The sequence below is a fragment of the Molossus molossus genome, unplaced genomic scaffold, assembly GCF_014108415.1.
Source record: "Molossus molossus isolate mMolMol1 unplaced genomic scaffold, mMolMol1.p scaffold_m16_p_7, whole genome shotgun sequence".
NCBI lineage: Eukaryota > Metazoa > Chordata > Mammalia > Chiroptera > Molossidae > Molossus > Molossus molossus.
This window is the reverse complement of record NW_023425401.1, coordinates 53,878,747-53,904,115: the sequence shown is the minus strand read 5'-3', so window position 1 is coordinate 53,904,115 and position 25,369 is coordinate 53,878,747. Positions and strand designations below refer to the sequence as shown.

Genomic DNA, 25,369 nt, shown 5'->3' with positions numbered 1-25,369 from the left:
TACCTTTTTTTTTCAAATAGGCTTTTACAAATAGTCAAATAGGGTACCCAAGGAGCTTATCCAGAACAAGGACGTAATTTGCCCCAAAAGATCACATGTGTGGAGAGGGGCAAAGGACTAAATTTAGCACGACATGATAGTCTGTATGCCATGGGTCCCTTCCCAGAGCAGTCCCTTAAGTTCTGGTAGCACTGTCCTCAGCACAGCTGGGTTTTGCCTGCCTTGGGGATATTGTTATTTTGGTCTTGGCACCTAACTGTGTGTGGGGATGTGGGGATGAAGAGTCTGTGGTTCCCTGGGGCCTGCACGCAGTGAGGCATCATCTACTCCCCCATCCCCCACCCCCGGCAGGTGGAAAATTCCACTCTGAAATCCCAGAGTGCCTTGCTCACCAAGCAGTACACGCTGCTCAAGAACAAACAGAAGGCCAATGAGATGGAGCTTGAGCACCTGCAGGAGCAGCAGGAGCAGTTGAAGAAGGACTACAAGGCCCTGCAGCAGGACCACAGGCACGCTCCACAAGCACCAGTCCTCAGAGTATGAGGCCCCCACCCATGAGCACAGCTGCCTGAAAACAGTGCATGGACACCTGGAGCTGAAGCACAAGGCACTCAGGAAGAAGTGCGTGTAGGCGGCTGGCAGGGTGACTGAGGGGCCACTCTGGGCTCCTGTCCCCCCTTCCTTCTGGCCCCTCGTGTTTCCTTTGGACCCACTGTTTCACAGTGAGGAGACGTAAATCAAGTCACTCAGCAATGTGGGGTTTTTGAAGCTGGAGACTGAGGGACAGGAGGGTCCTCAAGGGGACAATGACATGCATGCTAATCTCGGCTCAGGGAAACCACATCATCATTGGAGTCCTTGTTTTCCTGAGCATTCCTATCCCCTCTTCCTTTTCTCTCCAAACCAAGAACAGGAGAGGGAAGTTCACCACAGCTGTGAAGTTACAGTGACGTGCCTTCCCTAGCCTCCCAGGCCTTTTCTGTGTCCAAATCTAAACGTCTTCTTCCTTTTTTTAATTTTTAAATTTGGAAACTGTTGAATACATAGAAATACATGGAATAGTTTAGTGAAAGAATCATGTCCCATGCCAGGTGTCAGCACTGACCAACACTCTGCCCTTCCCATTTCACCTTTACCTCCTACTGTCCACTGTGTACTCCTTTTTTTAAAGGAGAAACTGATGTACCTTGAAATGCATAAATCTTTCTTTCTTCTTTCTTTCTTTCTTTCTTTCTCTTTCTTTCTTTCTTTCTTTCTTTCTTTCTTTCTTTCTTTCTTTCTTTCTTTCTTTCTTTCTTTCTTTCCCTCTCTGTCTCTCTCCCCTTCCTTCTTCCCTCCCTTCCTTCCTCCCTCCCTTCCTTCCTTCCTTCCTTCCTTCCTTCCTTCCTTCCTTCCTTCCTTCCTTCCTTCCTTCCTTCCTTCCTTCCTTTTTGTTACAGATATTTCTCCTTTTTCCCCCACTGACACTCTCCTCCATGCTCTTGTCCCTCTACCACCACCTTTAAAGTATTATTTTCTGGGTCCATTGGTTATGGATATAAGCATATAAGTTTTTTGGTTTATCTCTTCCTGCCTTCCACCCCTTCTCCCTCTGAGGTTTGTCAGTCTGTTCCCTACTTCCACGTCTCTGAGTTTATTTCGTTCATCAGCTTATTTGGTTCATTATATTCCATAACCAAATTAGTGATATCATGTGATATTTGAAATGCATTAATCTTGAATTTGCATTCTTGACAAATCAGGGCTTTGTGTGCATGCAGTCAGCCAACACCTCCTGAGCTCCTGCCCTGGCAGATCCCTGATTGCTCCAGGCTCCTGGGCAGGTGCAACAGAATCCAGAGCTTGGGGGAGGTGTGATGAGCACAGGAGTCTAATGCAGGGGAGGGAGGAAGAGATGCATCTAAAGAGAGGCTCCCCAATACTTGGAGCAGCACAGGAGGGAGCTGTTGTCTACTTCTTGTGCTTGTGAGATGTTTCTGCTGACAGTATTTCCCTTGATCCAGCCTCAGCAGCAGGCTAAGCAAACACTCAGTCTTCAGCAGGAGGAGCTGAGTTGCAGGGAGTTTCCATCACAGAGATCCAGGGAGGTCGGTGAAGTTCAGAAAACAGTCCTGTTGTCCCCAGCAGGCTAACAGAGGAAGGCTGCTTTGATAAGGTCTGCAAGAGACCATGGAGACACATCAGGTGGGAGGAGAAGGACTCAGATTTAGAGCTGGCGGAGAACCCCCAGAGCTGGCCCAACGTCTGACCAAGATGCCATCTACCTTTACTCTGCTGTGCAGCCCCACTCTCTGCCATTCCCTTCAGCTCTGCAGGGAGAAGCCGCTCATGGGAGATTTTGCAGTCTTCTGGGTTGTCTGTTCCCAGGGCGTGTGTTTCCCTCCAACAGGCACAAGGACATGCTAAAACATAAGGTGGACCTGGAGGAGATGGACACAGTCTTGAACACTGGGTGTGAGGCTGGGAAGCAGGAGCAGAGGATGAATGCCATTGCCACCGATGAGAACCAGAGGCTGTGGAATGAGCTGGACAGGTAACCACCACTGCCCCCAGGCAGCAGCATGTGCCAGGATGTCACTCAGACCAAGTCACTCAGAACCAGCTGAGCTAAGCTCAAGTGAGTGTCCTGGTAATAGTGTAATTTTTATGAACCCTGTCATGTTAACAGCTGGTGGTAATAAGGTAAAAGGGACTCCAGCTAGCGGGTGGGATGGAAGGACTGGTGACACCTGGGACGGCGTATTGTCTGCACTCGGGTAACCTCACCTTTCACACCTGTGATGGGGATTGTGTCGGGCCCTGGCACCTTCCGTCTCTAACACCAGCGACCCCGTGGAGGAGATACAGGCCATCCTCATCATCCATGCAGTCCCTATTTGTGAGCTCACCTACTCTCTGAGTACACTTCTTACCCCAGTCGGTACCTTGGCCCTGCGTGGACGCGCCCAGAGTGTGAGATGTTGGAGGTGCCGATGCGCATGTTTGCAGCTGAGGATAAACACAGCCTTTGACTCTGGCCTTGTTTCAGCGCTCCTTCTGCAAACCAGCAGCTTTTCATGGACAATTAGTGCCATGGTTTGCTTTCTAAATGTATGATTTTTGGTGGCAATTTTGCTGTTTGAAATGGCCTCCCAGTGGAATGCTGAAGTACTTTCTAGTGTTCCCTAGGGCAGGGATGCGCTGGGCCTCACAGAGAATATCCGTGTGTCAGATGAGGTTCATTGAGGCACGAGCTGTGGTGCTGTTGGCTGTGAGGATGTTGCATAAGGTGTCTTGATGTCTCCATCAATTGACAGAAATCTGGCCAGAGACTGACAGGAAACTTTGGGAAGAGTTTCAGTGTACACTAAATCGGTGTTCATGGTGACATGCCATGAATAATTTGAGTTGATTGAACCCTTACTATCCCCCCACCCCACCTTTTTTTTTAAATCAGAAGAGGAAATAGGCTCAAAGAGATTAAATAACTTGTTCAAGTCACTGCTCCTAGTTGGTGGCACAATTAGGATTTTAATCCAGGTCTGGTCTCAACCCAGAGGCATGACCTGAATTTGCTTCCTTCCCACAGCCTTGTTATGTTTTGTTGTTGTTAATATGTTTTTCTATTGATTTTTAGACAGAGTGGAAGGGAGGGAGGGAGAGAGAGAGAGAGAAACATCAATGTGAGAGAGACACATGGATTGGATACCTGCCACACGACCCCAACCAGGGCCAGGATTGAACCTGCAACCCAGGTACATGTCCCTGACCAGGAATTGAGCTCAAGACTTTTTGGTCCAAGGGCTTATGCTGTAACCACTGAGCAAAACCGGCCTGGGACCACACCCTTTACATGTATTGGGGGCTGCTACTCCTGTGGCCATGCAGGTCAAGCACGTGGGGAAGGAATATGTGCAATAGGCCAGACTGACCCAGAGAACACACCCTCTGCAGGTTGTCAGCTAGAAAGCAGGCCCAGGGCAGCCAGGTCAACTTTGTTTATGCTTTTATCTTCCCAGAAGCTAGTCATCTGAATGTCAGTGTGAATGTTTAAGATTTTGAGGTGTTGATAAACGAATTATGTTTTTAAAAAACGTGTGTGGGCCAAACTAGACATATTTGTGTTCAAATTCAGTCCATGAACCTTTGGCATTTGAGGTTTCTGATTTAAATTTTCCCAAAGACATCAGTTGGGTAATGATGATGATGATAATTTAAGTGAATTTTAATAGAGGCTCTGTAGAAGTGGTGTGTGAGCCTGCCTGTTCTGTCTCTACCAGCCCAAACCCCAATGGACACAGTTTGAAAACTGTTCGTTTTGTTCAACCCCACATTTACACATGAGAAAAACAGAGGCCCAGAGAGGTTGCGGGTTTAATGAAGGATGCACAGCTGGGAAAGAGCCTGGGAGTGCTCCTCAGCCCTGACTCTATGGCTCTGCACCCCCAGGGTCAATTTCCTGACCCAGCAGCTGAAGGGGGAGCGCGAGGAGCTGCACACCCACATCAAGGTGCTGGAATCCTCGCTGCACCACTCGCAGCTGGAGCTGAATGACTGGCAGGCTCAGTTCGACCAGCTGAAGGAGCAGCACCAGAGCCTGGACTACCACTGCGAGGTGAGGTCTGTGGCTGGTGGGCCTGGGGACACCACGTCATGTACCGTGGCCTGGGCTGACAGCCTTGGGTTCAGCCAGGTGGGATGGGTCCTCATTGGCATCTATGCTCTAAGACTGTGTGAAGGTCACACTGAGGCCCAAGGAAGCTCGAGGCATTGAAGGAGATGAACACCTTGGCTGGTAGGGATGTGTTTGAAAAGACCTTTCATCAGACCTTTGCTTCTTGCAAGGTCCGGGCAGTGCATGAACTCAGGCGTGTCCTGTTTTATTTCCATCCTCTCGGCTGGGCACTTTGCTCTGTGCTAACCTGCGTCATCCATTTAATTCTCACAATGATCATGTGAGCTGGGGTTCCCATCCTCGCTCCTCTTAACTAGCGGGTTGGAACCCAGATATCTGAAGGCAAAGATTGAGACTTTCCTACTACATAAACCTCGGCCAACCTCAGCCCGATTTCAGATCGAGCTCCCCCCCCGCCCCCCCCAACCTGATTATATATGTCTGTGAACCAAGGATAGCTTTTACAGGTTTCAATGGCTGGGAAAAAACCAATGGAAAAATAATATTTGGTGGCAAGTGAAAATGCTAGAAATTTATGTGTTAGTGTAGGGTTTTTGTGTATGTTTAACACAGCCACACTCATGCATGTACCTTTCATTTTGGGTACTTTCCTGCTGTAATAACAGAGTTGGACAGCTGCAACAGAGACCAGGGTCCTGCCTGGAAAGTCTAGACTACCTACTATCTGGCTCTTTACAGAGTCACTGTGCCAACCCTCTTCTGGAGCAGAGATGTCCCATAGGAATGGAATATAGGCCACCCCATGCAACGCAAAATTTTCTAGTATCCACATTAAAAAAGTAAAAGGAAACAGGTGAGATTAATTTAAATGACATATTCTATTTGGCCCTTGTCTCTAAAATATCACATGTAACCCCAGAAGCATGTTAATGAGATAGTTTCCATTATTTTTAGGTTGTTATATAAGTCCTCAGACTCTGTTATACATTTGGCACTTTTGGCACGTGTCAGCCAGGACGGGCTGTGTGTCCAGTGCTCAGCAGTCACCCATGGCCCGTGGCTGCTTGATTGGATGGTGCACTTGCAGAAGGCTTAGTCATCCCTGTGTCATTGGCCGTATTGGTCCTTTAGACTGGTGTAGATAATACCGAAACGGCCATCTTTGTGCACAGGGATTTTTCTTCTTTTGGAAATAGATTCCCAGCAGTGGATTCACAGGGGCACATAGTATTTGAGATACTGTCGATCTGTGTTTTAGCTGCTCTCTGGTCCGAAGGAGAACCTGGAGAAAGAAAATCATCAACTCATGGGCCAGATCAATATGTTGAACCAGCAGAACCAGGAGCAGCACATGGAGAGCAAGAAGCAGTACCCAGAGGAACAGAAGCAACACATGTAAGAGGTGTGGGCTGGGGACACCTGTGGACAAAGGGGTCCTGGTTCCCAGCTCCAGGCCTACACTGTGATATTCTGTGTAGAGAACCCCTAGGCATGTTGGTGTCCTGAGGGCATGGGGACAGACTGTTTTAGCAAATCACCTTTCTCTCATTTTCCCAGGAATGATTCTAGAATTCTGCAATAGTGGTGGTTGGCTTTTGTTTGCTTTTCAAAGACGCTGCTCACTGCCAGATGCTTCTTAATCTGCTTTTGGAATTAAGTTCACTTTAGAAAATATGACAGTGGTAAAGAGAAAGGACTCAGATGGAAGGCTGAGCTTTCTCTGTCTGTGTCTGTATTTGTCTGAATGGGCTGGACAGTGTGTTGTTGGTAGACCGTGTTTGTTTCCCTCTGTTGGTGTTTACTCATCCTGGCTTTGGTGTAGGCCCAGTGCCGTGCACAGAACCAGTTCCCTGGTCTCCAGGAACTAGTAGGGGTGATGAGACGTGAGCAGAGCTCTGTGCACACCAGACAGATGTTGAGGAGCGCCATGGGGGTGCAGAAGGAAGTGTAGTGCTGGGAGTTAGGGTTCTGCTGCTCACACTGATGGGGTGAAGTCTAGCCATTGGAGGGAAGGGACCTGAAGGGGGAGCATGGCCTTGTGTGGGTGCAGGGAAGGTGCAGGGAGCACCAGGAGGGAAGGCTGGAGGAAGCAGGGCTCAGCCCTGGAAGCCTTCCATGCCCCTGCCCAGCCAATGAGTCAGATTCACTGGGAAGTGAATATTTAAGGGATTCTGGGCTTCAGGGCTTAGGAAGTTGCCAGAAATAAGGTCAGGAGGAAGAGCCTTGGGGTTGGAAACTTTGTGTTTGGAAGTCAGGTAAACTGAGATGCATTGTGGGTCCAGGATGGTCTTCATCCCTCCAAGCTGTGCTGATGGGACTATCCTTCCTCTCATCAGGAATGACTGGTCAGTGTAAGATGGTGGGAGATGGTCCCAGAACTACCGGGGCACTGTCCTGGCTTCCGGGGTAATGATACTGCTTCATTCTTCTCCCAATTCCTCTGCTCATTGACAAGTGGCCTGACCCCTACCAAAGGACAGTTTAGATGGAAAGCCACACTGTCATTTCAGTGTAGAAATGACTGTTGCCTTCCGTTGGCCCTCTATAATCTAGCTGATAAAAATCACCAGCAGTGGGTGGACAGGTACAGAGTAAAAGAGCAGGGGCCTGCTGCCAAAAGGGATGATTTGATGATGGTTTTGCATTAGATGGTGTCTGCAAGAGGCCAAGGAGTGGGCAAGCTTCCTGAGCCTGCTCTGAGTGGAGCACCTTCCCCAGTCCAGCCCTGCCCTGGGGAGGGGGGGTGCCTGCCCTCTGTGAGTTTGTGCAGCTTCAGGGGTGCCGAACCTAGACATGAAAGCACTCTAGCATAAGGCCAAGCAGCACAGATGCAAATTAAAACACCTCACACCTGTCAGAATGGCCGCCATCAACAAATCATCAAACAAGGGTGTGGAGAAAAGGGGACTCTAGTACACTGCTGGTGGGAATGCAGACTGATGCAGCCACTATGGAAAACAATATGGTGCTACCTCAAAAAATTAAAAATTGAGCTGCCATTTGATCCAGTGATCCCACTTCTAGGAATATACCCTAAGAAGCCTGAAACACCAATCAGGAAGAATATATGTACCCCTATGTTCATAGCAGCACTATTTACAATAGCTAAGATCTAAAACAGCCCAAGTGTCCACCAGTAGACGAATGGATAAAAATGTTGTGGTACATATACACAATGGAGTACTATGCAGCTGTAAGAAAGAAAGGTCTCTTATCCTTTGGGACGACATGGAGGGACTTGGAAAGTATTATCCTAAGTGAAATAAGCCAAGCAGAAAAAGACAAATTCCACATGATCTCACTTATATATGGAATATAATGAACATAACAGTCTGAGGTATACGGTAGACCCAGAAACATGGAAGTAGGGCACAGACTGACATCCCTCAGAAGAGGGGGTGGGGGGGTTGGAAGAGATAAACCACAGAACTTATATGCATGTATACATCACCAATAGCCATGGACAACAAGGCAGGAGATGGGGTGGGGGTGGGGTGGGGAGGCGTGTGTCAGTGGGGTAACAAAGGAGAAACATCTGTAACAAAAAAATAAATAAAAAAATTTAAAAAAAATCTGCCTTTAAAATTATTCCTAAAATTACATTCTCTTAATTAGCACATTATTTAATAAGGATAATAGTGAAAATCATAACTAAACTAAAACTTATAATAAAACCAGATATATTTAAAGAAAACCTTTTATTAAAGAAAACAGATATATGTCCCAAAATTCAGGAGTAAGTCAAAAGTCTCAGAAGAGTCCCCCTACTATCCTGAGGTCACACAACTACTACTGGCAGAGACAGAATTCCAGTCAGGCCTCTGTGACTCGAAAACCAGTGCTCACAGTCCCTGATGTCCCTGTGTCTTCCATTATTCCTTTACTATACATGAAGGTATAATACATATTCTAAAGCATATTTTAAATACTTTTTTCCCTTTTATAGATTTGAGGGAGAGAGGAAGTGAGAGGGAGAGAGAGATAGAAACATCAATAAGAGAGAACATTAATTGGCCGCCTTCTGTACCCCCACTGGGTACGTGGCCCACAACCTGGGCTTGTGCCCTTACCAGGAATTGAACCAGCGACCTCTTGGTGCATGGCTCAACACTCAACCAGTGAGCTACACTGGCCCTTAAGAATGTCTCATAATATTTGATATAATAGCAATGCACAGGAACAACACCTGGTATTTTTATTTTTATTTTTTGCTGGACTCACAGTTGTCACTATACTCATAAAATAACCCTTAAACTCATTTGTGTCTTGTTTCACCTCAACAACATTCATTTAAGTTCTTGAAATCAGTTTCAAAGTTTTTAGGTTAAAGAAATCAATAATTGTTCATCCACCTACACAAACTAGCATGTAGTAGGAAATAACCAGCAATAATGTTATATAAGCCTCTGTGACACTTTCTAAAACAATGTGGTTTGGAGTATTCTGTTTTCTAACAGGAAGCTTGGACATTGTCCATTGATATACTTTTAAATTTATTTTTAAAATCCTCACCTAAGGATATGTATATTTTTACTGATTTTAGAGAGGATGAGGGAGAGAGCAAGAGAGTAAAATATCAGTTGGTTTCCTCCGGAGGAATCGCACCTGAAACCTTTTGGTGCACAGGATGATGTTCCAGATGAACTACCCAGCCAGGGCCCCTGACATACCTTTTCTGTTGCAAAGACAAATTTTTACTTGAAAACAGTCAAAAGGCAGCAATATTTTCTAGATCATTCAAAGGTTTTAAAACAATTTTTTATGTTAAACAAAAGGACTGTAGTAAAATTTTAAAAATTCCCCTTTATATTATGAAAAGAGGTCGCTGGTTCAATGCTGGGTCAGGTCACATGCCCAGATTGTAGGCCTAATCCTCAGTAGGGGCATGCAGGAGGAGGCCAATCGATGTTCTCTCTCATTGATATTTCTGTCTCTCTCTCTCTTCCTTTCTCTAACATTAATAATGGAAAAAATTAAATTGCTAAAAAAAGTCATGGCTTTTTTGCCTCAATGGGCTTGTAACCACTAGGTTGAATTTGACAGATGTCAGTACTGGGTATATTCATAGCTAAATTCTGAACTCAGTCATGGTGGGTTTCATAGCCTTGGTTTTCTGATACAATTGCTCCAATATTTTTTTTGCGTGTCTCCATCATTATGCTTTTCCACTTTGGCTTTCATTTGATTCCCATATGTCAGTACCTCACTCTAACTCATCACAAATTCATTTTGTAAGTATGTGGATATAAGAATTTTCTTGGTGGTCAAGATATGGTGATATGAATCTGCATGAAGAATACTACACGACTTTTTATTATGTGGAGGGGTGGAAAAAGGTGAACACTCTAGTACCTCAAAAATGGTTATTTGAAATTCTTCCCTTTCTAATGTAATTGCTGTTACAATTATTTTAAGAAGTACTTAACCAGTACTGGCCGGGTAGCTCAGTTGGTTGGAGCATTGTCCCGATACGCCATGGTTGCAGGTTCGATCCCTCGTGAGGGCACATTCAAGAATCAACCAATGGATGCATAAATGAGTGGAGCAAATCAATGTTTCTCTCTCTCTCTCAAATCAATTTTTAAAAATTTAAAAATTAAGTACTTAGTTAAGGTAATATTCTAATAAGTGTGTATGGTGTCAGATGGGTTGTGGACTTATTAGGATGATCACTTAGTAAGTTATATGTGTATATAGCATCATCAGTGTGAGGAGTACAGCCCAAATGCTCCTTGCTTACATTTATGTATGGGGATCTAGTAGCCTCCTGTCTTCGGGGTCAGTGGTTATTACACTGTATTTAGGTACCCATGGCCCTTTGAGCTTCCACAATTACAACTCAGTTTTTCAGCTTTATTTAATCATGTTTGACAAATATGTTCAGAGCAAAAGCAACCTCTTCAGATTGCTTCTTTGGTCTTTAAGTTTTATTATTTTGATAGATATTTCTAGCTTTTAAGAAAGTGTTTTGTTTTTCCTATGTTTATCCAACGTTTTAAACTACTTTTTGAGTCACCATTGATCTGGAAATGTAGTCCACTATCAGTGTTAGCAGAAATAATGATCTTGTATTTTGAAAAGATCAGAAAGAATGGTGGTAAAATTTTAAATATGTTTAGCTCTATAAGGACACCATAAACTGAATGGAGAAATGAATTCAACTAGAATCAAGGTTATCCCAAGGATGTACAACTAGGCTAGATTGGTTAAGAGAGCTGATGTCACATATAAGGGCCATAAAAACCCAAGTTAGGTAACACAGAGTAAATTGATATTTGTATTCTTTGGTCAATGAGTTTTTTTCTTTAACAACTGTTTAATATAACAGAAAAGTTATATATTCTCTATTTATTGGATGTATATGTACACTTATTATAAATTAAACTTGAGTGTCTATAATTTTTTAAGTGAGGGATGATAAAATGTGATTAGATCAACGAACTCTAGATTAAATTGGGATTGAGAAAACTGGGAGACTAAAAATGTACTTTTAGAGAAAGCAATATTGATTGATAACACCAAAATCTAAGCTTTGAACTTGGAAGTTGGTGGCTGAGGTATGGTAGAGAATAAGATCATTCAAGAATTTGGAGCAAAAAGATAAAATAAACATGCAGAACACAGAACATTGTTTTTGTAATGGCAAACTGTTAAACTAGATCTGACTCCTCTTGCACAGAAGCAGGGGAGCTGGCCTCTATGAAGGCTGCTTACATTACACATCTGACTTTCATTCTCCCTTGAGATAAGTGTCTTTTGTTTTCATAGAAACCCTAACAATTAAGCTCCCCTATTGAGGTGCAGTGATTGAAACTTTAGTCCTCAGATATACTATATTAATTGCAAACAGTATTTGGCTGAATGCCCAAGTTTAATTTTTGACACATTGGTAACAGAAATGGTAATAGGATATATGTCTTAATAAACAATCTACTGAATAATGAATTCATATAATATAGTATGGCCCTGTATACAATATAACAAATATATATTATTATCAATGTAAACATAAGAAAATGCTTTAACTTTTTCAAAAGTTTCTCCAGTGTTTGATTTTAATGTTTTCTGTTCCTTTCTCTATTACTTGCTCATTTTTTTTAAAAAGTCAGGTTTTTTAGTAAAACTAAAGTTTTACTCATTTACTCTGCTACTGTTTCTACCATTAGTATTATCACTTCTTTTGGTAATTAACAATTTCACAATCTGCTTTTTTCTAGGAGCTAAAAGATGTAGATTGTTCACCAAGCTTTATTTTAAATACATTACATGATATGAATATATATAAACCTTCAACATTGACTTGTATTATAAATTAAGATGCCTTCCTACTTCTTAATGTTTTAATGTTTCTTCACTGTTATTTTTATTTTCGTACTTAAAATTACAAATACATGTTTATTTTATTTTCAATTGCCCCTGTGGTTTTCTTTATTAAATTTATTGGGGTGACATTGGTTAATAAGATTATATAGGTTTTAGATGCATATTTCTATGATTCATGATCTATATATTGCATTGTGTGCCCATACTAAATGGCTATATCAAGGTAACTGTAATGTTGAACTAAAATGTGTTGCTTCCCTTTGAAATTAGCATATCTGTTCTATTTCAGAACAGTTCAATGGTCTAAAAAGATAACTTCCTTTACAAGATTATGAGGAATTGAGAGTTTTTCTTGAACTATATACAGGCAGGGCACAAATACAAAAAGATTTAACTCGCATAAGATTAAGAATCCAGAGAAATATCTGTAACAAATTTTTTTTTTTAAATCCTAGAATTTGATATGAAGCTCAATTTGAAAGAAAGAAGACATATGAACCATGACAAATCTCTTCAGCTTTCCAAGTGCCCCTTTTCTCATTTACAAAATGGAGTGCATATTCCTTTATTGTCTCTCCCAAAGACTAATGTATGAAATACACCAGTGCATCAGAACTGTGTAAACTAAACACAGTTATGGACATGAAATGTGCTCTTTACATATGATCAGTCCTTTACAACTGACCACTCAATGGACCTTATAAAAAGCAGTTTTACAATGACCCTGAGAATGATTCTGAAATGAATGCGGCACTCATGAGTATGAGGTAGTAGAGTTGACCATACACAGTAGGCTACACTGAAACACGAGAGGTGAACATCTGAGCTCTTGATATCCACTGCAGGGCTAAGGGATGGAATTACTGAAGATTTAAAATCTTATGGAAGTTTAATGGAAAAGGTACTTAAAGCATTTTTTATTCTCAACAGCAACTCCTGAAGTAAAGAATATTCAAATATTTTGTCCAAAACAATTTCCCACTCAACTGTCAAAATAGGGGATACTTGAAAATGTGTTATGACTGAGAGGTTCTATATGTTTTCAGTGCCCAAGGGTCAGGGAAATTGAATGTTCAAGTCTGCAATGTGTAGGAGAGTCACACCATGAAGAATTATCTCACCTGAAAGTCCAAAAATAAGTTGTGAGCAATAGCAATAGAATTTTACCTCATTTGATGGAGAACATCATTTTCCCCAGGGATATGTATATGTTATTTTTACAGGTAGATGTGCATTTAAAATCAAACTGAAAAAAATTTATAGAGAAATTCTAGGTACATCATTTTATTATATCTTCACTTTGGATGGTGAACTGATTAGGCCACTTAAAAAGGAAACTGTCTGTAACACAGGTGAGAATTTGTCCCGCTTCCCCCCCCACACACACACACATTTTGCTAACTTTCACAGTGACATATGAACAATTTATAATTCACTCAAGGTCATTTTCCCAATATTAGATACTGGTTTTGTTTATAATGGAACCTCTTTATGATATCTGGTTTTCCCTTTATCCATCTAGTTTTATGCAAGCACCACATTATTCTAATTTTTATTACATTGTAATGTTTAGTAGCAAAAGCCACACTAATTATTGTTCTCTTAAAAACATTATTTTAGTTATTCTTTCAAATAAAATTTTCAGAAAATACATACTTCATTTTTCAAATGGCTCCATATTTTGTTGTAAACTTTTATAATTTTACTCAAATTAAAATAATATATATCTAGTTATAAATGTTAATTTATATTTTTATACCCATGTAAAATAACTTGTTTTATTATTGTGGATATATATTTTATATTTATTTTATTAAAAACTAATTATTACTGTGGAAATAAATTTATCAGCCACTGATTAGTATACATTTCAATTATAGGTAGCTACATTTTCATACCATGACATAAAATGTGAGAATTCTTATGTTATGTCTTCCTTTTTTTTTCCTTTTTATCCTCACCCGAGGACATTTTTCCATTTTTTGTTCAGATAGAGTGAGAGGGAGAGAGAGGAAGAGAGAGAAACATCAACCTGAAAGGGACACATCAAGTTGTTGCCACCCTCACGACCAACCAGGGCCGGGGACAAACTGCAACCGAGGTACGAGCCCTTAGCAGCAACCAAACCCGGGTTTCTCTGGACCGCAGGCCAATGCTCTAACTACTGAGCAAAACAGGCCAGGGCTGTCTTCCATTTTTACACAACACGCAATGAACTAAAAACAGTGATGATATTATCTCCCCATTTTTCTGTTAGGTCATTTATGTCTGCATCATGTCTTAGGATGCTAGTAAAATCTTTCGGAAGCACAATATAGGATAAATAAAAATATTTCCAGCTGCTCATAATTTTAGTGAAAATGCCTAGTAATGCACCTTTAATATTAAAGACATAAAAATGTATAACTTAATGTGGAAGAAGAGGAAGTTCTTTTCAGTGGAATGCTGACCAAAATGTTAAAACAATGATTGAGTTAGAAAATCACTATTTCACAACCATAACAGTAAATAACTGATTCAGGCAAGAATCAGCAGTAGATGATATGACAAGGGATTTTAGGTTTGATGAAGAAAAGTATATTACATAACATCTAAATATCTCACCACAATGTTTTTAATTGTAAAAGAAAAAAATAGTAATTTTACTGTAACATAACATGATGGATGCTATTTTTTTAATTTATTATTTTTCTTGCTTTATTTATTCTTATTTTATTTTTTTTATTAATTTATTTTTGTTACAGATGTTTCTTTTTTTCCCTCCATTGACACCCTCCTCCCCATTCCTCCCCTCCTGTCCCCAACTTTGTTGTCTATGTCCATTGATTAAGCATACATGCATGTAAGTTCTGTGGTTTATCTCTTCCCTCACCCCCACCCCCTTCTGAGGATTGTTAGTCTGTACACTACTTCTATGACTCTGGGTCTATTTTGTTTGTCAGTTTCTTTAGTTCATTATATTCCAGAAATAAGTGAGATCACTTGATGTTTGTCTTTCTCTACTTGGCTTGTTTCACTTAGGATAATACTTTCCAGGTCCTCCATGTCTTCTCAAAGGATAAGAGATCTTTCTTTCTTACACCTGCATAGTACTTCATTGTGTATATGTACCACAGCTTTTTTATTCACTCATCTTCTGATAAACACTTGGGCTATTTCCAGATCATAGCTATTGTAAATAGTGCTGCTATGAACATACGGGTACATATATTCTTTCTGATTGCTGTTTCAGGCTTCTTAGGATATATTTCTAGAAGTGGTATCACTGGGTCAAAAGGCAATTCAATTTTTAATTTTTTGAGGTAACACTAATTCACAATGCTGCCTCTCAAATACGCAAAGCACATGTCTGTAAAAGTAGTATATTAAAAGTTCACATATTTTATAAGCATTTGTTTTCTATGAAAAACCCCTTACACTTAGAAATATGTTTTAAAAAGTAACACTATAATATAAGTAAAAGAAATATCTAGACTGATTCTTTAGTACAACACATAACCCAATCAAGCAAGAAAACAAAAGAGTATAATGGAAAGTAGAAATAAGTGAATATTTGATAAACCATGAAAGTTGAAAGAAAGAATGAGTGGAAATAGTGCCCAAAATATTCAAAATAAAAAATAACTAAGAGATGATTTAAGTTCTTCTTTGATACTTTAAATTGAATGACAATATGTTACATTCTGGTACCACAGGTCATTTCAGGTAACATACGCTATTATTTAAAGTATAGAGTTTGAAGGAGTGACAAAGTTGTCCAATTTCTTTTTTGTACGTACAAGACCACAACAATCTGAGAGGTAAAACGAAATGCCATCTCAAAAGATGGCAAGGCAGTGTCTTTCAGTATTTTCGTAGTTTAAAGGATAAAATTAAGCGGGTTTAAACAGTCTCCCACAGGGTGATGATGGAAAACAAAAGTCACAACTTTAGAAACATCAGTGTTATAATCTACCTTGTTTCATTATGCCAACAGTAATCTACCTGTAAGAGGTACTCACAACTCCTCCCTACCAACTATCTGAGGATAAAGCTGAGTATGCAATTTAACAAATTTATAACCAAAGATCCTTGCAAACTGTGTAAGTGCAAAATAAAAGTGACTCAGATCTTTCCCAAAGATTTAAAACAATAATCATGTTAAAAAAAAATTATAACAATTTATACTTCAAAATTATACCTTTACTCATAATGCTATGCTAAATCACAGAAAGCAACAGAAATTGATTTAAAAATACAAAGTATCTTATTTCAGCCAAAATCCCTCTGGCTAATAGAAGATCCCTGAGAAGGGCAATGGTATCTCGTGGTGCCATCTTGTGGAAAATACTGAAGAAAGCTGAGGTTTGAAAGTTATCCTTAAGTTGCCTAAAGGCAAAGTAAACAGGTCCTGGAAAAATTCACAAATACAACTAACACACAAAAAAAAATTAATCACAATTATGAGGGTATTACTTAATGACCATTTTAATCAATGATCATAAAACATGTTTTCAGAACTAGAATTAAATATTATGCATTTAAAGATGTTTCTGATTTTATGTAAGAAACTAAATAACTGTCACAAATGTGAAATCACAAACTACAACCTAAATTGTATAATATTTAAGCACCTCAATTTGAAAGATGAATTTACTAATAAAGTAAAATGCAGTGAAAGGGAATATTACACTACACATTTTGTAGAACCTACCCCCTATATGAGCCAACTGGATGTAAAACTGAAAATACCAACAACAACAAAAATGTTTCAATCTTACACTTTTATCTGAGGCATGAATATCTATATTTCCATAAACTCTTCGCAGACAGATCACTTTGCCTCCTTTGGTTTGAACATGTAATTTTTGACTCTGAAAGACAAATACAAAATACATATAGAGAAAAAGAGAGAATATATTTGACTTATACTATTAAGATATCCAACCTTTTATACATTTCTTTTGAAATATATACAAAGCAGAAAGGAGGAACCAGGAATTGCACAGAAATGCACTGATGTTGCTAATTCTTGCCAAGAGAATATAAGTGAAAATACCATGTGCAGTTTCCAGAATTCAGCTTTGACAAGAACTGGTGCAGCTTCTCTGTGCTCTGTCCCTCCCACCAGCTGAGTGCAGGCTGCAAAAAAGTTCTAAGAGATGGCAGGGTCACAGGATAGGAGGACACTGGAACGAAGGAGTAGAAAAGAGACACCAACACATCTGGACACAAGTGAGAAATAAACTACAGCAGTATATGAACCATTAGGTGTTTGGTCTATTTTTAGAGTACCTTACTTTACCTTAACCATTTATATATGTCTTCATTCTGCCACACTAAGAGAGAGAAAAAGAATAGGTAAATAGCAGAGAAAGAAAAGTAGCTAAAGCAAACTCACCAATGACATGATCAGCAATAGCAGAGAAGCATCTAAAACACAGGGAATAAAAAATTCAAAACCACCATTTACCTTATCGTAGCTTTATTCAGGGGGGAAAATAGAAAAGCCTTAGCCCAGAAATGAATTTCAAAAAAAATTAGTGAAAAGTGCAAAATAAATTATTCTTAAAAGTGTAGGTGTATTACAGCATAAGAGACTACTTCATGTCCACAGTGACATGAGTCTGAAATCAAATGATATATAAAAGTTTTTATCAGGCAGACAATTGATGAACATCAGAAAAGAGTATCTCCAAAACAACTGTTATTAAATCAAGATTTCTTAAACAAGCCCACACTGAATTTCTAGTGAGTGTATAACTCTTATGAAATGTAAACAAAATTTCATATACATGTGCATATTTTTTGAGACAATCTCAGATTTTTAAAGGAGTCAATGCTAAAAAATGTTGAGCTATTAGTATAATTTAAAGCTCATCTAATTCCCCCCAAAAAGTTAAACAGGTTATAACATTTTAAAAAATATTAAAATCAAAATAATTAACATGAATGTTTATATTAACTATTTAGTATAATATAAACTACTATACTATATTTAAACAATGCAAATGTGTGGTATCAATAAGGTAAGAGTCTATTTCCTAGAATATTTACTTAGTTATTCTCTAAGAATGCTGAATAAATGTAGTATGGAAATACAGTTTGCTTGAACAATGAACAAATGTGGAAAGATCATGAGCTTGGAAATCAGAAAGACCCAAGTTCAAATCTCAGCTCAGTTTATTAGCTATGTGAACCTAAGTGAGTTCCTCAATTTCTTGTTGCCTCATAGTTTCTTCCTTGATAAAAAGGAGATAATTCAATGAAGGCTTAGCTAAGTTTTCTTGAACGTAAAAATAACTGGTTAACACTAGCTATTATCGTTGCTATAAACATTTTATTACATAGATCAAACATACTTCAAGTCCTTAAAATTAATGGAAGAGAAACTTATACAATAGATTATCATTAAATTGAAATAATGATATTTACCATATTTAAAACTTAAAACAGATATCTTACTAAGTGTTCCAATTTGTGAATTTAAGTCAGTTAAATCCTAAGATTTCAGGAATAATTCTCTTAATCCATGTTATATACCACTAGGATCCACTGGACCCAATTTTAGTGCTTGAATTTAATTTTTTTGACCTCTTCTAATTGTAAACATTGATGTTTCATGACTTTTATTCTTCCTTAGAAGTCTTCAAAACAACAAATAGAATGTTTACTTATTTCTTAAAAATGGAATAAAACTCTATTTTAAAAGTACTGTGTCAGTCCATTGGACTCTTTGTAAATCTAAAATACATTACAGGATCTTTGTTTCTTATTTTTCATATGTCTTATAACATTTTGCTATTTCATTATCCCAGGAGTTAGTTCATCATTATTAGTCAATTATTCCCAACTGTGCCAAAATTTAAATAAAAAAAAAAATACCAAGTCAACAGAAGGGTAATAAACTTGCCTAGAATGTTAGTGCTCAGCTAAAGGTGATTTGTCCCACAGAGACATTGGCAATGAGAGGAGATATTTTCATTGTCATACCTGAGGAGTGTGCTGCTGACATACAGTAGTTAGAGGGCAGGGATGCCACCAACATTCCATTGTGCATAGCTCAGCTCCTGACAACAACAAATTATCTGGCTCAAAATGTCAACAGTGTCAAATAATTTTTGAGAAGTAATTTTTCATTTTATGCCCACAGTGGCAGAAAGAAGAAAGTTGAATAAAAGATCTTTTAGAATAATCAGATGAAGCAAAAGATGAATCACAGTAGCATAGTAGCTTCTGAATGGATGTTTTTTAATTCTCACCCAGGTACATGTTTTCATTGATCCCAGAGAGGGCAGAGTGGGGGGGGGAGAGAGAGAGAGAGAGAGAGAGAGAGAGAGAGAGAGAGAGAGAGAGAGAGGATATTGATTAGTTGCCTCCAGTACCTGCCAGAACTAGGAATCAAAACTACAATCTAGGTATGTGCCCTGACCAGGAATCAAACCCCAAACCTTCTGGTGTACAGGATGACACGCTAACCAACTAAAACACCCAGCCAAGGCACCTTCTGAGTTAGATTGTGAAACGAAAATCTAAGACTCTGAGTTTTCAGAGGACAATATTTTATGTTACTTTCCAATCCAGAAACTCAAGCATTAATGACAATAATATCTTTCTAAGGGATAAAAGAACTATTGTATTCCCTTCCATTAGTCATTCAATATGAAGACTTCATTGTGCAATCTTTTATAAAAAACTGAACCGTATCATTTTGCTACAGCATTCTTTAATCTTTTATATTCGTGCAACTATATTTACTTGAAATGGTTGACAGGTGGATAGATGTTAAAGGCAGGTGTGCAAATAAAACTGATTGGAACAAAACAAGTAACATAAAAAATGTTAATGCATACATTTATCATTCTAGTATTTATAAATCTAAAAATAAAAATATTTTGCCTTGGCAGGTTTTGCTCAGCAGTTAGAGCATCAGCTCTCAGATCAATGAGTCTCGGGTTCGATTCCAGTCAAGGGCACGTACTCAGTTAGGGTTCATCCCCAGCCCTGGCCAGGTTATGCGGGAGGCAACGAAAGGAAGTGTGTCCCTTACACTGATTTTTCTCTCCCTCTCTCTGTCTCTCTGTCTCTCTCCCCTCTCTCTCTTCCCCCCCCCTCATTTGCTCTCTCTCCCTTCCTCCCACTCTATCTGATGATAAATAGAAGAAAATATATATCCTCAGGTGAGGATTAACAAAAATGTTTTGCAATTATGAAGCAAAGATGACTGACTTCTCTTCAAGTCACCTGCCATCAAAGTGGAAAATATCCTCGGGTGAGGATAAAAAAAATTAAAAAAAAAAATTGTCATTATAAAACAAGATATATCATTTGCTGTTTAGTACAAACACTCTCTTAATCCTTAAGTAGTGAGCTGACTGGTACATTGAAAATATGTTTAATCTAATGTTTTTTAAATGTACTCTTAGTTTAACTGTACACTTAAAAATGAAACCTAAAAGGAATACGAGGGGAAAAATCTTCAAAGTTGCTACAACTTGGATACTTTCAGAACAGAACTGATTTCAAGGCATAATTTTTGCATGTAATTTCTCAGTGATAAATAAATGATACTCAATATTTACAATAAATTATATTAAGAATACTAGTTGTAGTCTGATATTGCAGTTCATAGTTTAAGGTTGTTGTTGATTTTTTTAAATAATGCTGAAACAAAATTAGAAAAATGCTTGTACCCTAATTAACAGACTATAAGATGCTAGTCCCCTGCTTAGTTTTAATTTTGCATTTACCATACTCACTAATTATCACTTTTATACAGCCAGGCCTTGATGACTTTATATTCAAATCTAGAAATGAAAAACAAAACAAACAAACAAAAAAACCAAGATAGTACTATGGTTAATGGGCTCCAGAGCATTTTAAGACTTCCTTGAAATCCAGCTCCACAGCTGTCTTCGTAATATTACTGAATGCTGGAGAGAGCCTAGTTGTGGTAGTCTCTCTCTAAAGGTAAGGAGTCTCCACCATGGCAACAAGACCAAATGTAATGCCTTTTTCTGCCAGTTGACAGAAACAGAGTAGTTATTTCTCTTGGCCAATATCATCTAAAGAAGGAAAGTAACATAGAAGGGAAGTAAAGGAGGTCAGAAACTTCAAATCTTAAAGGCACTTCTGTGAAAGATCATATAAGCTTCTTTCCCACTGAGAAAACACACACACACACACACACAGAGAGAGAGAGAGAGAGAGAGAGAGAGAGAGAGAGAGAGAGAGAGAGAGAGAGAGAGAGAGAGAGTTTTCGGAAAAATACATCAAGTTAAGCCATTATGGTAAATTGGATATGTCAGTTAGTCTTCCTTATATTCACGAAGATTTAAATGTAGTTCCCAAACCTCCCGTAAATTAAATGCATTTTGCAGAAATAGTGTGGATCCGCATATATGATCATGACTTAGTATTTCAAATCCTATCTCTAACTTTTTGTATCTAAAAAGAGAGACCTCGGGTTTGCACCGGGGCTGGCGCTCGCGCCCACCTGAGCAGTACACCCGGGCCTGCCAAGCCCCACACGCCCAGTGTCCCGCGGCCTCCAGCGCCCACACTTGGAGGTGACCACGTGGGAGGCCGCTGAGCTTCAACTGCACAAGCCTCGGCTGCACGTGGGGATTTCAAAGCTGAGGGTATCCACTGTGACCACCTCCCCTTTCGCAAAGGCAGATGGGATAGTTAGTTCTAAAGGGAGCCCAGCAGCAAGGGTTCTGGGCTGCTCAGAAACTACATATCCCAGGAGGCAATGGGTAGGGTAGGCCACCAGTAAAAACCGTTGTGCTGGAAAGGCGCGCGTTCTTTGACTCAAACCCATTAGCCATTGGAGGGGTTGAAAGAAAGATCTATATGGGAATTCTGCTGACCAATGGAAAGCGGGGACGGGCAAGGTAGGCAAGGCTGCGTGGTTTCCTTGGATACCGAGGACGCTACTTTGTTGGAGAGAGTGGAGCTTTAGAGTGAGACCCCGGAGGCCATAGCCCTCAGGGAAACATAGTATCTTAAACAAGGATCAGTATCAAAGGAAGCGGTAAGAAACTGCGGTTTTAAAGGTGAGAAGTACATGCACCCTCAGTGGGGGGTAGGTCTAAACTTCACTAAACCAGAACGACATGCCCAGAGAAGGAGAATCTATTGGCAAGAGGATAAAGAGCCAGATTGGGACTATTTGAGGGAATTTACTCTCTGACAGAATATATTGGAAAGTAGTTAGAGTCTTGACTCATTCAGACTCTAAATGATCTTAGGCCAGTCATTGAATGACTCTGTGTTTTAATTGCTCGCTCTTAAAATGAGGTCAGTGATATCCTTCCTTGACTTATGTCAGAAGGTTTTGTAAGGATCAAATGAGATAATGGACATTGGTGAACTCAGACCGGAGGCCACGAAATTGCAAGTTAATGTACTGTATTTTTATTTGAAGGATGACATTGAATCTAAGTTACCAAGAAAAATCTGAGAGATCAGGTCTTGTGTCGATAGCAGCACTGATCTCTTTGCCTGCAAATAATCCTTGGTTTTAACACTAAAATAAGACACAAGCCATGGCCAGTTTGTCTTAGTTTTTAGAGGGTTGCTAGCAGACCAAAGAGTCTGGGTTTCATTCTGGTCAAGGGCACCTACTGCAGTTGTGGCTTGTCAGGACCATGGTCAGGGTTCTAAGGGAAGCAGCCAGTGGATGTCTTTCATGTAGATGATTCTCTCTCTCTCTCTCTCTCTCTCTCTCTCTCTCTCTCTCTCTTCCACTCTCTCTCATCTCTCCCCCGCCCCTATCTCTCACTCTATCTAAAGGTAAATGAGAAAATATCCTCAGGTGAGGATTTAAAAAAATAACTAAATAAAATAGGACACAAACAAGAGAGTGAATATACTGCAGTGGGAAGAACATTGGACTGATTGTATTCCTGACTCTGCCACTGGTTTATGTGTGTCACCTGGACCTGTTTCTTCAACCTTAAGATGAAGAGGGATTTTTACGGAATGACTCTATGAAATCTCTTTTACCTTCTATTAATTTGTGAGTAAATTAAAAAATGAAAAATAAGGTTTTTTTTTCCTTTTCTGCTTATTTCTCCCTTTTAGTCCCTCCTCCTCTTCCTACAAATTATTCTCTGAATTCTCAGCAAAGACACTGCAAACAATGACATTAAATAAAATGCAGGTGCAGAAACTGAATGCCTTAAAAAGTTGAAGCCCTTGGCCAAGTGCAGTAACCAGAATTACTGGGAGCTATCTAGTGACAGAGATGGGCTAGATTCCTAATAAGGTGGGCTAATCTCTTACAGGCCCAAGTCACAGGGTTCTTTGCTACTCAGTACTTTTGCTAAAAGTTAGCATTTTCTTAATTATTCTTTCCTCCTTTCTGTCTTAGTCTTTCCACCCCACCCCCCCCCATTCTTCCTCCTGGTGAAGGCTCACAATACATGCTAGCTTTTTGGTCACCAAGTTCCCACTGTTCTTGGCTTTTGTTTCATTTGGTCATAATTATTCTGACTGACCTTCAAACTGTCTTTTTTAATGAAAACCTGTGGGAATAACTTTGAAAAATAATTTTAAAAAGGCATTGGTTCAAACAAGTTGAGAATACTGTTCAACATTGTTGAACAGATGCCATATATTTTTAGATTAAATAGGAATTTCCAATTTTGTTTCTATGGTAATTTTCTTTTTGAGACAAACCAAGTAAGTGGATTTTGCAACTGAACTTTAATTGTCTATATGACAAAATGATTGTTTTACTATTTTGAAGTAAATAAAATGAAACTCAAGATAATTACACACTTACTTTTTGTCATATGAGTTTGAAAACAGAGGAAATTCTTTATAATTAAGATTCATGCAAGATATTAAAACATTATTGAGTTCTGGGTGGTGTGGCTTAGTTGGTTGGAGCATCGTGCATGCACCAAAGGGTGAGAGTTCAGTTCCCAGTCAGGGCACATACCCAGGTTGTGAGTTTAACCCTGCAACCTGGGTACCTGGCTTTGACTGGGAATCAGACCCGAGACCCTTTGTTCCATAGGCCAACATTCTAACCGCTGAACCATACTGGCCAGTGCAATCATAGGTTTTTTTTTAAAACTGCTTTATGGCATTGAAAAATTTATGTGTGTTAGAGAAGGGAAAGTCCGAACGATATCAATATCTATTTATATCACATTAAGACAACTTGCTACTCAGTGTCTCCTGATAGATGTACATGCTGCCACCTATGATGTATTTTTGTCATGGGAAGAGAAAAAACAAGCGCATGTGTAATTTATAGCTATGGAAGAAAATTAGAAATAGAAAGTGGAAGCTGGCAGTCCAGAGGCATTATCACATTTAACCTGCATATATTAGCAATTTTCAAACGACGTGCCCCCCCAAATTGTAAAATATGCAGTATCTGACCACTAGTGAGGGGCACTGACCTCTTTTTCCATAAATTGTCAGTGAAACAAAATGACCATGGCAAACACAACAGTAGCTGTCTGGTGTGAATGAATCAAAATATCCTTTTTTGTGTGTGTTAGGTTGCCAAAAATGGTGTGCCACAGAATTTTAGTAATTACTTTATGTGTGCCATGAGATGAAAAAGGTTGAAGATTGCTGGCCTATAGTATTTCTGAAGTCAAAAAATTAGTTACTGTTACTCCCCTTTTAGTGAGGAAGAAAGAAACTTAATAAATAAATGACTGCCTGTGGCCACTTGACTAATAAATTCAGGAACCAGAGCCTAGCTGACCTTGTGGATTCATATTATCAAATTTGCTTTCCATATTACAAGAATGGGAATCCTATGATCAAGAAGCTGCTAATCTGATAAAATAGACATGAAAGATGATACACATTCAACAGAAGATCAGGACCTTAAAATTATGACAGTTGGTTATATACGGTGACAGATGGAGACTAGACTTTGGGTGGTGAACAGTCAATGCAATTTACAGATGATATGTTGTAGTATTGTACACTTGAAACTTTCATAATGTTATTAACCAATGTCAGACCAATGAATTTCATTTTTTTAAAGAAAAAATGATGACTGTTAGACTTATCTTCTTTGGCAAGAAAACAGTGCAGGTATACTCTTCTGTTGCATATAAATTCATATATTTCAGAGACGAAAAGAGCAAATGATTAAATTGACATTCTCTTGTGCAGTGGAGGCCTCTCACCAGCTCTCTAGGAAGGGCAGCCATCCCAATGCCACCAAAGTGGGCCAATGAAGACCTTGCTGGTCGGGACAGGTGCCCTGTTAGAAGTTGCTCTGGGTCCACTTGAATACATGAGCAAATCAATGTCTTCGTAGGTGTGTGACCTGTGCAGTCACATATGGACCTGCTCTCAGAGGGGACTTGCACTTAGTTTAATGCTCTGGTTTCACCATCTTGATATTTCCACAATTTTATTTTTGCGCTTATGCTCTGTAAGCAAAGTCTGATAGGACAGTTGAGCATACAC

The 25,369-nt window shown here is 39.4% G+C and overlaps 1 protein-coding gene across 1 annotated transcript; it reads left to right on the top strand.

The window, feature by feature from the left end:
* The first annotated feature begins 610 nt into the window (after positions 1–610).
* Positions 611–4,753, top strand: LOC118619627 (protein Daple-like). The gene is made up of 3 exons (XM_036246311.1): positions 611–621; positions 2,390–2,533; positions 4,429–4,753. Exons 2-3 carry the CDS (start codon positions 2,400–2,402, stop codon positions 4,751–4,753), a joined length of 459 nt encoding a protein of 152 aa, XP_036102204.1. The 5' UTR covers positions 611–621; positions 2,390–2,399.
* The last annotated feature ends 20,616 nt before the right edge of the window (positions 4,754–25,369 follow it).

Bases quoted from the DNA above. Each gene is read 5' to 3' on its own strand.
- LOC118619627 (XM_036246311.1), top strand. From the start codon at position 2,400: ATGCTAAAACATAAGGTGGACCTGGAGGAGATGGACACAGTCTTGAAC. The intron at 2,534-4,428 runs GTAACCACCACT...CTGCACCCCCAG, and splicing joins CTGTGGAATGAGCTGGACAG to GGTCAATTTCCTGACCCAGC.